Here is a 14,042-nt window from a genome sequence, read left to right on the forward strand (position 1 = left end):
GCGTAAATTAGTCATCATGGTAGTTCTCTGTACCGTATATAATTGACAGTCAAATAAGTAATGATAAGGATTTTCACAAACATTTCCACAAGAACAATTTGGGTTAAACAACAAACCAACCAACCAACCTGTATCAAGCACAAGTTCGTAATAACAAACAAAACATCAGAGAATAGTCAGTCTGGATTATCATAGATAACTCGAACAGGCGTAAAAGGTAAAGTTGATCACAGAATATCAGTGGTGACATCAGAAGTTTGTGAAATCGGAAGATATTTCTTGCTCTGAAAGAGACACACATAAGACACATTTTTGCGCACCACAGTACCGCGTTTGATTTTTGCCTCCCAAATCCTATCCTGCATGCTTAACATATGGTTTCATACAGAATGATTCCTTGCCTTCAGGAAAATAGAAATCGAAAAAATTCAAAATGTAACTTACATGTTACAATGTTCAAACATATAGTAAATAATGTTCAGGCCTCCAACATACAAAAGTCCCAGTCTTTGACACAAAGTTTATACTTACAGTTTATACTTACAGTTTATACTATTAATGCATTTTGTACATAATTATCACACTGCTGGTGTAACAGGCACAGAACGTATATTCTTAAAACCACAAAATCAAGTATACAATGGCTACACAACTAAACTGAAATTTGCCCCCTTTGATTCCAGGAGGTCAAACACGATTTTGAGTCCATTGATAGCTGCAGCCATTAGTGGTGTCCATCCATTATCTCCTCTGAGGTTGATAATCGCACAAGGTGTTGTTCCAAGGCCATGTTGCCTCCCCGACAGGCAAAATATAGCAGATTATTACCAGATGTATCAAGCTGGGTAGGGTTTGCCCCTTTTGATTCAAGGAAGTCAAACACGCCTTTGTGTCCTTTGAAAGCTGCAGCCATTAGTGGTGTCATTCAATACCCGCCTCTGAGGTTGATATTAGAATCTGACACCAGATGTTCTACCAGAGCCATGTTCCCTCCCTGACAGGCAAGGTGAAGTAAACTATCACCAAATGTATCAAGCAGGGTGGTGTTGGCCCCCTTTGATTTCAGGAAGTCAAACACGCTTTTGTGCCCACTGAAAGCTGCAGCCATTATTGGTGTCCATCCATTACTGCCTCTGAGGTTGATATTAGAATCAGACACCAGATCTTCTACCAAAGACATGTTACCTCCCAGACAGGCAAGGTGAAGTAAACTATCACCAAATGTATCAAGCAGGGTGGAGTCTGCACCCTTTGATTCAAAAAGGTCAAACACGCTTTTGTGTCCTTTGAAAGCTGCAGCCATTATTGGTGTCCATCCATTACTGCCTCTAAGGTTGATATTAGAATCAGACACCAGATGTTCTACCAGAGCCACTTTCCCTCCCTGACAGGCAAGGTGAAGTAAACTATTGCCAAATGTATCAAGCAGGGTGGAGTCTGCCCCCTTTGATTCCAGGAAGTCAAACACGCTTTTGTGTCCTTTGACAGCTGCAGCCATTAGTGGTGTCCATCCATTACTGCCTCTGAGGTTGATATTAGAATCAGACACCAGATGTTCTACCAGAGCCACTTTCCCTCCCTGACAGGCAAGATGAAGTAAACTATCACCAAATGTATCAAGCAGGGTGGTGTCAGCCCCCTTTGATTTCAGGAGGTCAAACACGCTTTTGTGCCCACTGAAAGCTGCAGCCATTATTGGTGTCCATCCATTACTGCCTCTGAGGTTGATATTAGAATCAGACACCAGATCTTCTACCAAAGACATGTTACCTCCCAGACAGGCAAGGTGAAGTAAACTATCACCAAATGTATCAAGCAGGGTGGAGTCTGCACCCTTTGATTCAAAAAGGTCAAACACGCTTTTGTGTCCCTTGAAAGCTGCAGCCATTATTGGTGTCCATCCATTACTGCCTCTAAGGTTGATATTAGAATCAGACACCAGATGTTCTACCAGAGCCACTTTCCCTCCCTGACAGGCAAGGTGAAGTAAACTATTGCCAAATGTATCAAGCAGGGTGGAGTCTGCCCCCTTTGATTCAAGGAAGTCAAACACGCTTTTGTGTCCATTGACAGCTGCAGCCATTAGTGGTGTCCATCCATTACTGCCTCTGAGGTTGATATTAGAATCAGACACCAGATGTTCTACCAGAGCCACTTTCCCTCCCTGACAGGCAAGGTGAAGTAAACTATTGCCAAATGTATCAAGCAGGGTGGAGTCTGCACCCTTTGATTCAAGGAAGTCAAACACACTTTTGTGTTCTTTGATAGCTGCAGCCATTATTGGTGTCCATCCATTACTGCCTCTAAGGTTGATATTAGAATCAGACACCAGATGTTCTACCAGAGCCACTTTCCCTCCCTGACAGGCAAGGTGAAGTAAACTATTGCCAAATGTATCAAGCAGGGTGGAGTCTGCCCCCTTTGATTCCAGGAAGTCAAACACGCTTTTGTGTCCATTGACAGCTGCAGCCATTATTGGTGTCCATCCATTACTGCCTCTGAGGTTGATATTAGAATCTGACACCAGATGTTCAACCAGAGCCACTTTCCCTCCCTGACAGGCAAGGTGAAGTAAACTATTGCCAAATGTATCAAGCAGGGTGGAGTCTGCTCCCTTTGATTCAAGGAAGTCAAACACGCTTTTGTGTCCATTAAAAGCTGCAGCCATTAGTGGTGTCCATCCATTACTGCCTTTGAGGTTGATATTAGAATCAGACACCAGATGTTCTACCAGAGCCACTTTCCCTCCCTGACAGGCAAGGTGAAGTAAACTATTGCCAAATGTATCAAGCAGCGTGGAGTCTGCTCCCTTTGATTCCAGGAAGTCAAACACGCTTTTGTGTCCTTTGAAAGCTGCAGCCATTATTGGTGTCCTTCCATGCTCGCCTCTGAGGTTGATATTAGAATCAGACACCAGATGTTCAACCAAAGACATGTTGCCTCCCAGACAGGCAAGGTGAAGTAAACTATCACCAAATGTATCAAGCAGGGTGGTGTTGGCCCCCTTTGATTTCAGGAGGTCAAACACGCTTTTGTGCCCACTGAAAGCTGCAGCCATTATTGGTGTCCATCCATTACTGCCTCTGAGGTTGATATTAGAATCAGACACCAGATTTTCAACCAGAGCCACTTTCCCTCCCTGACAGGCAAGGTGAAGTAAACTATTGCCAAATGTATCAAGCAGGGTGGAGTCTGCACCCTTTGATTTCAGGAAGTCAAACACGCTTTTGTGTCCTTTGAATGCTGCAGCCATTATTGGTGTCCATCCATTACTGCCTTTGAGGTTGATATTAGAATCTGGCACCAGATGTTCAACCAAAGACATGTTGCCTCCCAGACAGGCAAGGTGAAGTAAACTATCACCAAGTGTATCAAGCAGGGTGGAGTCGGCCCCCTTTGAAATCAGGAGGTCAAACACGCTTTTGTGCCCACTGACAGCTCCAGCCATTATTGGTGTCCATCCAATTATGCCTCGGTTGTTCACATTCGAATTTGACACCAGATGTTGAACTATAGACATATTGCCTCCCACACACGCAACATGAAGTAAACTATCACCAGGTGTATCTGCACCTTTCTCCACCAGGAGGTTAAACACGTTTTTGTGTCCCATGAGAGCTGCAAACTTGATTGGTGTCAAGCCATTCATGTTTCTTTTGTCAATGCTGACTGAAGGTAGCAGTTGCCTAACAATGGCAATGTTTCCTCCTTCACAAGCAAGATGTAAAACACTATTACCATCCATGTCCTGAACATCCATATTTGAGATCGATACCAGCTGTTTGAAACATTCCTCTGATCCTGTCTTTGCTGCAACCAGTAGAGGAGTGTAGCCATTCACATCAACACTATTTAAAATATCTGTGTTTGCCTGTGTATTTAACAGTGCCCGAAGTGTGTCTTCGTGTTGTGACTTACACACCAAATGGAAAATGTTTTGCATCCTTGAGTCAGAGGTATCGGGACGCGCTCCAGCATTCAGCAGATACAAAAGTGTTTCAGTACTGCCGTTTTCTGCTGCAGACAACAGCAGTCTGTTCAGTTTATTAGTCCAGTCCTGTCCATCAGTCTTTGAGAGTAGCCATTGCAGTAACGTCACCTTGTTTGTTTGAACACAGCCTTCCATAGCTTCTGTGATCTCGTCATCTGTGAACACTTCTCCAGTTTGAGTCTCCACATGTGTAACCAACTGTGGATTATGTCCCAAAACAGCCCAATACAAGAAACACTTTCCTTTTTCTCTTTGGTGAATCCATGCATGGTCCACTGAATCATTTGTGTTGGGTTTCGTCTCACCAAATGTCAGTCTTTCAAGAAGCTCTTCAGCTAGTTTGCTGTGCTTAAGGATTGGATGTGTTACTGACTTTGAAAACTTTCCTTGCTTAATAGCATTTGCAAACCGTGTGGACAGAAGATCATAATACTCTTCGGAAATGAAAATCAAATGAAGATTATCATCAACTTTGGTTTCTCTGACGGTTTCTTGGTGTACTCGCTCGTACAGAAAGGCATCACTGCAATGCTTCAAAACAAAGCTTGGATTGATGCCATATACGACACATGCACATGCATCATAGATTGAAGAATGAGCAAAGGAAACAGTGTCTCCTCTTGTGAAAAATGTACCTCTGAAACTACGTGCTGCTTGACACATCCCCAAGCGTGTAGCTGTAGGTATTAGACGTATCACAATGTTGACTTTCTCATCCAACTCCTGGTCTACATCATCGCTTTCTAACTTTATCAGTTGCAATCTGCCTTCACAAAGTAACATCAGGACTAACACTGCAGATCGATCATTCATAGCACCAATTATGACAGTGAGTTCCTCCCTCAAATAAGACAATGGTTCTTTGAAAAGCTTTCTGGGATTGTTTGAAAAAGTACAAAGTTTACATATGAGCGGGAATCCAAATAATTTTGAAGGTATTTCCAAATCTCTGTATTCGGGTAGATTACCTTTGGAGCAGTCATCTGCTGTGCTCTTATGTCTCCCGTATATTTGCTGTTCCTCTGCTGGGGAAAGACTGTGTAAGGTTATATTCATCACTGCTTGTTCCTCAAACGGAGGAAAACAAGCAAAGTGCAGTTGTGCAAGTCCATCATGAAAGTTGTATGACTTTGTTGTGAATATGACACGAATATCCTTTCTTTGACTTTTTCTTTCATCATCCTGCTTGTGTTTACTTTCCTCTTTCCTAACTGACTGAATTTGTTTTAAGGCCTGCTTACAGTGTTCCAAATGGAGTAATAGATTTTTCAGAAATGATATAATCAGTAGAACATTAGTGGACAAACCTGCAGTACCAAACATGTCATCAATGATAAGAAATACTCTTGGAGTAGAACTGAGGCAGCTGTCCAAATCAAACTTGTCAATGCTTTCCACAAACACGACCTGGTAACCTCGGTTTCTGTACTGTGAACTCAATATCAGAGCCATTGTGGTCTTCCCTTCTCCTGAGGCACCACAGATTGTCACGTAACGAAACGTTTTAAGTTTACGCTTCACCTGTCTGTAGACATCTGTTTCAACAAATGTTTTCTTGGCTTCATTTAGAAGAAGTTCGAGAGTTCCTGTGGACAAATACGACATTGTATAAACATATTGTGCTTAGGACATAAACTCATCGACGTGACTAGATATACTGATGTTGGCGTTGCTTACATGGGTAATTAATGTAAACTTAAATACACGTAAAATTTCACACTAATCTGGCCAGAGATGCCTACTTTAGATTGTGACGTGATGAGTGCAAAATAGCCCTGTCTAATTTATACGCAAAAGATCATGAATAACAGTGTATGATAAGAAAAGGTCGTCAAATAGTCATATTCTGGATCATTTATCAAATGCTTATTTCGTAACTTATCGAAATATCATGCATTTTGTCTGTTACTATTATGTTCTGATTGCAAAACATAAGTCGTATTTGTGATACCATAATCACCAGAGTTTTACAGATGCTTTGACAAATTTGTGTGGATGTTTAACGTCTCACATAAGAATAATCAAGCTATATAATGTCAGTCTGTAAATAAATACTTGCCTCAATCCACTTGCCTCAATCCGACACAAACAACGCTGTCAAGCAGGTCGACATGAACACAGACATTTAACTACAGAAAGCATAGGATGACGTTCTTATTGTGGAATATGCACGGTTTCACATGTTTTTATGGGTCTGCCTCTATGACTAGTAAAAGTATGCCGAAGGCACATTCTACCTGAGTCCCCTCTGGGTATTTTGAATGTCTTGAACGTTTATTTGTAAAGAATTTTCATTGAAAGTTTGCAAGTGTGTAATCAAGGCTTGGCTGGTCTACTATTGACTCACCTTCTCCGACTGTCCCGGGAACTGTCAGTCCAGTGGAAATGTTCACGTACTTCGAGTTGGAAACAAAGATATAGGAAGCTGAACCACCTGGCAACAAAACCATGCTGATGTTCAAAAACCAGCTCCATTGTTTCATACAATATAAAGAGAGCTGCAGTTGGTTTCATTAGTATTTGAGTGTATGATTCAAACTGGACCACGTTAATGTAAGTCTCTTTCTGTAAGTCACTGGTGCAAATCAATAACCAAAAGCAGCCAGATGCCATGTAAAATCTGCTCATTGATCAGGTCAAGTGTCTCTGCAGCTTCACGACACATCAATGAATACCCACTGCTTTATGTTCCATTCATTATTTAAAAATGTTAACATTATATGACAAGTTGAACAAAGAGTTATACAAGTGTCCCTTGTATATTGAACTGTTCAGCTGATTGCTTGATACTAAGCAGCGTGTTCAATCAGAGTGCGCACCTTTCCGTATTCATTAGTCTTTGGACCCTTGCAATAAGTTTGTGTGCCATGTAATAAAATCTGAAATGTATTTAATATTGTTACATCTTATCGTTTGCTCGAAGGTTTAGGAAATGGCCTCCCATTTGGCACTACCACATCAGGTTGTCCCAAGGATATTACGTTACGACCTTATTACAACTTTACAACTCTCAAATAGGTTTGGTAATGAAACGAATGATTAATAGGGTAAACAGTACTTAGAAGATCCATACACACAGTGATACAAGGGATGAATGAAGAATGACTATGTACACGTACCAAGCCCTGGACTGGACATGAAAGGTTGACTCCTTGGCGGAGCAATGACCGAGTGATGTCCAGAGAAACGTCCACGATCAGTCGGCCTGGCAATGGCCGAGTGGATTCCAGGTTCGTCCTCATGTAGAGCTGAACTACCATGGACCGTAGGATCTTCCTCGCCTGAATCACCCATGGCTTCCGGATCCAGATCTGAGGTGGCCATGTCCTTGTGGTCGTCAATATTCTCTGCTAGAGTTGTCCTCAAAGATGGTATGTGCCTCCACGTGGATGACAAATATTCACTCTTCACGGATATCGCACAATCCTGCAAAATTATTCATCCCCACTCCTGCAGAATGTCATACGATATATACCATTCAAAAAATGTAGGGGATATTGGATTTACAAGATTGATAAAATGCAAATGATGAAGCAAAGGAGGAAACAGATGATGAAGAGAAATTAAGGGAAAGTGTGACAATTTATTCCATTCCTTTGGAAATGTTTCATCTGTATGGATATACATTACGTTTTCCCATATGCATTGGCATTACCTAGTGTTATGCACGCAAAATGGAATATCCCATAGTTTTTTTAATGGTATATATGCATTTATAGATGATATATGGGACATGTATGTGTGCGTGTGTGTTGGAACTGACCCGTGTAAAATCATAATGGATACCAATTGTGTCATCCAACATGAGTTGGACATGAAATTCTGTCTTTCAAACCATTAAGAACTATCTACATACTAACTCCTGTGGTGTTAGATTTTATTCTTTAAACAGTCACTGACAGAGAGGAGATGAACGTTTAGGCATATGATTGGCTTAAGATTGACAAGACAACCTTTTCCTCACTTTTGTGGTGGTGTTATTGACTAACGCCACACTCTGCAATTTTCCAGCTATATGGCGGCAGTAGGTAAATAAGTGAGACTGGACCAGACACTCCAGTAACTGACACCCTGAGCATCGATCTATGCAATACGGATACGAAGACATGCATGATCCAAAACTGAGAGTATGATCACCCGAACCCATTAGTCGCCTCTAACACAAGTTGCATTGAATCCCATTGACAACGGGCAAAACCAAAAGAAATGATCAAACATCATAAGATTTAGAGAATGAGCCAACGTGGCACTTGCTCACAAGCTGCTTGATCAGGGTTATAACTCTTTTAAAAGCTCCTTGACGGTTTCAAAATAGACTGCAGGAGATTTCCAAATCTGAGCATCAGTGAGAAAAAGGATCCAATGTGAGTCACTCATTTGACTGGCCGCATCTTCCAGTGGTTGATTTTGGAGGGTTTTTGTTTTGTTCTTCATGTGGATAAAACTGATTTGCTATTTCATGTGTTTGTAATATGGGGTTCAGAATAGGCTACAAATCGTGAACACCTGATATCATCAGTAAACCATAGTGGTTCCAACACGTATGCTTATGATGTGGTCATAATCATAAGAGGCATCCAATTTGGAATATCTCCTTCAGTACCCATTTTACAATGAACTATTCCTCAGTACACTCTTCACATGAAACTCTCCTCCAGTATCCATTATGCAATAAAGCATTCCTCACTACACACTTCACATGAAACTCTCCTTAAGTAACATTTTGCAAAAAAACCTATTCCCCAATACATACTTCACATGAAACTCTCCTTCAGTACCCAGTTTACAATAAACTATTCATCAATACACACTTCACATGAAATTATCCTTCAGTACCCATTTTACAATGAACTATTCCTCAATACATACTTCACATGAAACTCTCCTTAAGTAACATTTTACAATGAACTATTCCTCAATACATACTTCACATGAAACTCTCCTTAAGTAACATTTTGCAAAAAAAACTATTCCTCAATACCCCTCTCCTTCAGTACCCAGTTTACATTAAACTGTTCCTCCATTCGTAAGTACAGACTTCACATGAATCACAAACATTTTTTAGTCACTTTAGCTATAACTAGCCTCAAAACTCACTTTACACCAAACACACACTCTCTCTCTCTCACACACGCACACACACACACATCGTCAATGCCAACTCAATATCCAAATTGTATGAAATACACATTATACATTAAACGCTTTAACAAAAACCACAGTTCTTAGTACCCACTTTACACAACAAAACGACAAGAATTAAGATTCAATACCACTTTTTTAAACTTTAGATAAAAATAAACAAGATTTCATCGGAGGTGAACATGGTGCCCTGGTCATTACTAAACTTAAGACCTATCGGGCGATATAAAGGCCTAACATAAACATATCGACAAGCAGTATTTACTTTCGACGTTTTGATAAAATATATCTCTTACTTCATGACTTTCGAAAGTCATTTTCATAGCTCACCCCTTCGTCTAACAATACACAGACTTGTCCTACCTTCGTGTAAAATAGTTAAATTTAATTGGTCAATGACATTTTAACAAGCTTCCGTGTCACACCTCCCAGGAGGGTGACAACTGGAAAAAATATTACCCGCTGCCACAGTAACCGCCAATGTCTCCGCCGAGAAGCTGTATCGCTAATAATCGTATGCCTTCATGCAGTGCATGGAGTTCGAAAACCGTTCGATTAGCTGTTTTTTAGTTCACTGACTACACATTTATTTAACCGACTTTTACTGCCTTGTTTAAACTATTTCATATATTTGCACATTCAACTTAAATATAATTAACCATATTTATAGCAGTTTTACGCTTGTCAGAATATCTTTCACTGATTTTAAAAACCCAGTCGAGAGGTAGACGCCATTTTCTTTACATGTCATATAGTTGTTTGCGAGCTTATCGATCTTCAAAATATAATGAAATGATATTTTTGTGCATTGAACATGGCGGTAAGATAACTACGTTGCTGTGTTATCCCTCGCCTACCGACTCGGAAAACACTGCTATAGGAAGGCGTACATCAGACCGTATTACCCGAGGGACAGGATACAACTTATAGAATCCATGAGATCAAAGTGATTATTACTCGCCCGTGGAAGATCCTGCAGCGTAATATTTTAGGGCAGTATTACACTAAAGTAATACCGCTAGACGTATGACGACATAATAGTTTACGGTCATGACGTCACAATGCTAATACCTCTGTCACAATGGTATTAGACCTTGCTTGACTCACGGAAAGCTGAGAGTCATCACCCTGTAGGCAGTTTCTATCAATTTTTCTTGGAGAGTAATAAACAGAATACTAAACTAGCTTTCGTGAAATACCATTTTGATTAAACTTGTGAAGGATTTAGTATCAAATCATTAACTCGTTTAATAAAAATGGTATGACACGGAAGGTTGTTTAGTATCCTCTATATATCAAATAATGGATTAAAGTGTGTTACATCAACGTCTGTCTATGCTGTTATGATTTCTAGATTTATGCATATTGTACGTGTAATCCCCTTGGAGCGTTTCATCTTATCACTAACACAGATATTTAACAATACACCAACAGTGTACCCAAACAAGAGCCATCTTACCTACACTGCTCCCTGTCGGGTGCGGCTGGGTTGTAATATCAAGGACAGACTGATCGCCTGATGTAATATACATCCTTAGTGTGACAAGCAAAGAGGCCCGATCAATGTTGTTATAAATGTAAACAATCGTTTATGACAACATAAAGGTCTGTTTTGTGTGTTTAAGTGTGTGGTGGATTCGTACACATTGTTTCCGCCACCCCCTACTGATGACAAGACATTTGAAAACATGTGCTGAAGATTTCATTATGTTTGATTTATTACCATTTGCCGCCACCTCACTTGGGCCTCTTTGGTTACTGGAAACTCGAGAGCGGCTTCTACTTTGAGATAACATACCCTGCACAGGTTTAACACAGGGCACGGTGACATCACCTTCGTCACCGTCTCCCATCTACCCTCCAAGAAAGCTCGTTCCCACTATCAATGAAATCGAATTTCAAATATGAATATACAATGCCATTTAGAAAGTGGTCAAATGTATCTCATGTTACATTTGGGATTATACTTTCTCAATAAAGTGCAGATTCGTACTCTTTTGTTGGCTTGAGTCCCACTCGGGAATCCACGCCCTATGGTTAGGACACAATCCAACGAACGTACTAGAATATGAGATAGAGATAGATAATCTTTCTTTCCTCCCAAGACGAAGATACAGCAGGTTCTAACATAGGTTACATATTTACAGGTAACAGAGTGTCACAATCAAAATTCGAATAGGTATTTTAGTTGATGCAGCCTGGGTTTTACAGAGTTTGTGACTAGTTTTATACATTTATACCACATTTCTTGTTCAAGCTCTTGAGCATATATATCTGGTAGACCACCAAGCATAAATGAAACAAATAGGTCCTCATCATTCCATAAACTGACAAAAGTGTCAATATCTAGAATGCCAACTAGTGACTCAATCAAAGCGTTTCTACTACTTTGTATGAGAGTACAGTGTAGAAATACATGTTTTACAATATGATATGCAACTATGCCACATTCACACTCAAGAGACTGAATGCTAAGTGTGCTGATATGTAGAAGAGTAGCAATATTATTGAAACATTCTGGCATACTATAACATCTAGACCACAGTCTGTGAACATTTTTAGGATATCTTATAGTCTGCTATCTTTCAAGGTTAAGTCTCAACCTCGATACAGAAGCAACATGAGAATCCTCAGCTTTAAGTATTCTTTCTTTAACCAGTACAGACCACTCAGCCTTGGTTAAGAAGGAAGATTTGTTTACAAAGTTGTGCAAATGTATATCTAGGTCATACGTTGTCACAAGATTAAGCATGTGGGAGATTGGCGATGACTTGCTATATCGCTCTTTCTCGAGTGATGAAGTCTGTCTGTACTGACAATTGTAATGACCCGGTAAAATGTTATAAACTGCGGTAAATTGTAATAAAAACTGCGGTAAAATGTAATAAAACACGTTTCATTGCCTATTATGCATGTTAAAATGTTAGACTAAGCTTTATAGAAATCACAACCCGGACTTTGAAAACATCATACTGTTTTTGTTCGACTTCATAATGGTCACATCCCACAACTGACATGTTAAAAGAAATGAAAATATGAATATTTTATTAAATTTCTATCTTCCACACTGAAAGGCAGGTGACGTAAATTGCCGTAACAAACTGCGGCAAATTGTAATAACAAGTGCGGTAAATTGTAATAACAAGTGCGGTAAATTGTAATAACAAGTGCGGTGAATTGTAATAACAAGTGCGGTAAATTGTAATAACAAGTGAGGTAAATTGTAATAACAAGTGCGGTAAATTGTAATAACAAGTGAGGTAAATTGTAATAACAAATGCGGTAAATTGTAATAACAAGTGAGGTAAATTGTAATAACAAGTGCGGTAAATTGTAATAACAAGTGAGGTAAATTGTAATAACAAGTGCGGTAAATTGTAATAACCTGCGGCAAATTGTAATAACATCTCTCATTCCTTCTACTTTTCAAAGAAAGACGAATTCCAGCCTTTGTCCGACGACAACTTTCAGTTTCTATTCAACAGGTAATCTTACAAACCTTCCCTCCGTGTCGTGCAAATTGAAGCACACTGTCAACAGAGGCATCAATCAGAGAAAGGTGGGCCGCCTTTAATTCCAGGAGGTCAAACACGCCTCTCCGTCCACTAAAAGCTGCAGCCATTATTGGTGTCCATCCATTACTGCCTCTGAGGTTGATATTAGAAACTGACACCACATATTCAACCAAAGACATGTTGCCTCCCGGACAGACAAGGCCAAGTAAATCATCACCAAATGTATCGAGCAGAGTGAGGTCTGCCCCCTTTGATTCCAGGAGGTCAAACACGCTTTTGTGTCCATTGAAAGCTGCAGCCATTATTGGTGTCCATCCATCCAACTATAGGCATGTGGCCTTCCAGACAGGCAATGTGAAATAAACTATCACCAAATGTATCAAACATAGAGACGTCCGCCCCAATTGATTCTAGCAGGTTGCAAGCATGATTGGTGTCAAGCCATTGATGCCTCTTTTGTCAGTGCTAACTGAACGTACCAGTTGCCTAATAATGGCAATGTTTCCTCCTTGACAAGCAACGTGTCCTGTTTTTGCTGCAACCAGTAGAGGAGTGCAGCCATTCAAAGCAACACTGTTTAACATATCTTTATTTGCCTGTGTTTTTAACAGTGCCCAAAGTGTGTTTTCATGGTGTGATTTACACACCAAATGGAAAATGTTTTGCGTCCTGGAGTCAGAGGTATGGAGACTAGCTCCAGCATTCAGCAGATACAAAAGTGTTTCAGTACTGCCATTTCCTGCTGCAGACAACAGCAGTCTATTAGTCAGATCCTGTCCATCAATCTTAGAGAGAAGCCATTGCAGTATCGTAAACTTGTTTGTTTGAGCACAGCATTCAAGAACCTCTGTCATCTCGTCATCTGTAAACACTTCTCCAGTTTCAGTCTCCATATGTGTCCAAGAACAGCCCAATACAAGAAACACTTTCCTTTTTCTCTTTGGTGAATCCATGCATAGTCTACTGGATCACTTGTGTTGTGTTTCGTCCCATCAAACGTTAATCTTTCAAGAAGTTGTTCGACTAGTTTGCTGTGCTTAAGGATTGGATGTGTTACTGACTTTGAAAACTTTCCTTGCTTTATAGCATTTGCTAACCGCGTGCACAGAAGATCATAATACTCTTCGGAAATGAAAATCAAATGAACATTATCATCAACTTTGGTTTCCTTAACAGTTTTTTGGTCTACTCCCTCATACAGAAAGGCGCCACTGGAGTGCTTCAAAACAAAGGTTGGATTGATGTCATATACAACACATGCACATGCATCATAGATTGAAGAATGAGCAAAGCCAACAGTTTCCCCTTTTGTAAAAAATGTACCTCTGAAACTACGTGCTGCTTGACACATCCCAGAGCGTGTAGCTGTAGGTATTAGACGTATCACAATGTTG

General features: G+C 40.2%; 2 protein-coding genes across 3 annotated transcripts in view; one reads left to right on the forward strand and one right to left on the reverse strand.

The window, feature by feature from the left end:
• Positions 1-14,042, forward strand: part of LOC124273578 (peptidoglycan recognition protein 1-like) — a 197,772-nt gene that overhangs the window by 73,948 nt on the left and 109,782 nt on the right. The gene's annotated exons all lie outside the window — the stretch shown is intronic.
• LOC124273605 lies at positions 645-10,633 on the reverse strand. Its single transcript, XM_046708888.1, has 6 exons — positions 10,593-10,633; positions 7,111-7,417; positions 6,339-6,425; positions 3,467-5,577; positions 2,507-2,686; positions 645-758 (listed from the first exon to the last, which is right to left on the reverse strand). Exons 2-6 carry the CDS (start codon positions 7,313-7,315, stop codon positions 645-647), a joined length of 2,697 nt encoding a protein of 898 aa, XP_046564844.1. The 5' UTR covers positions 7,316-7,417; positions 10,593-10,633.

This window comes from Haliotis rubra, unplaced genomic scaffold (genome assembly GCF_003918875.1).
Source record: "Haliotis rubra isolate DU_JTF1 unplaced genomic scaffold, ASM391887v1 Scf182, whole genome shotgun sequence".
Lineage (NCBI taxonomy): Eukaryota > Metazoa > Mollusca > Gastropoda > Lepetellida > Haliotidae > Haliotis > Haliotis rubra.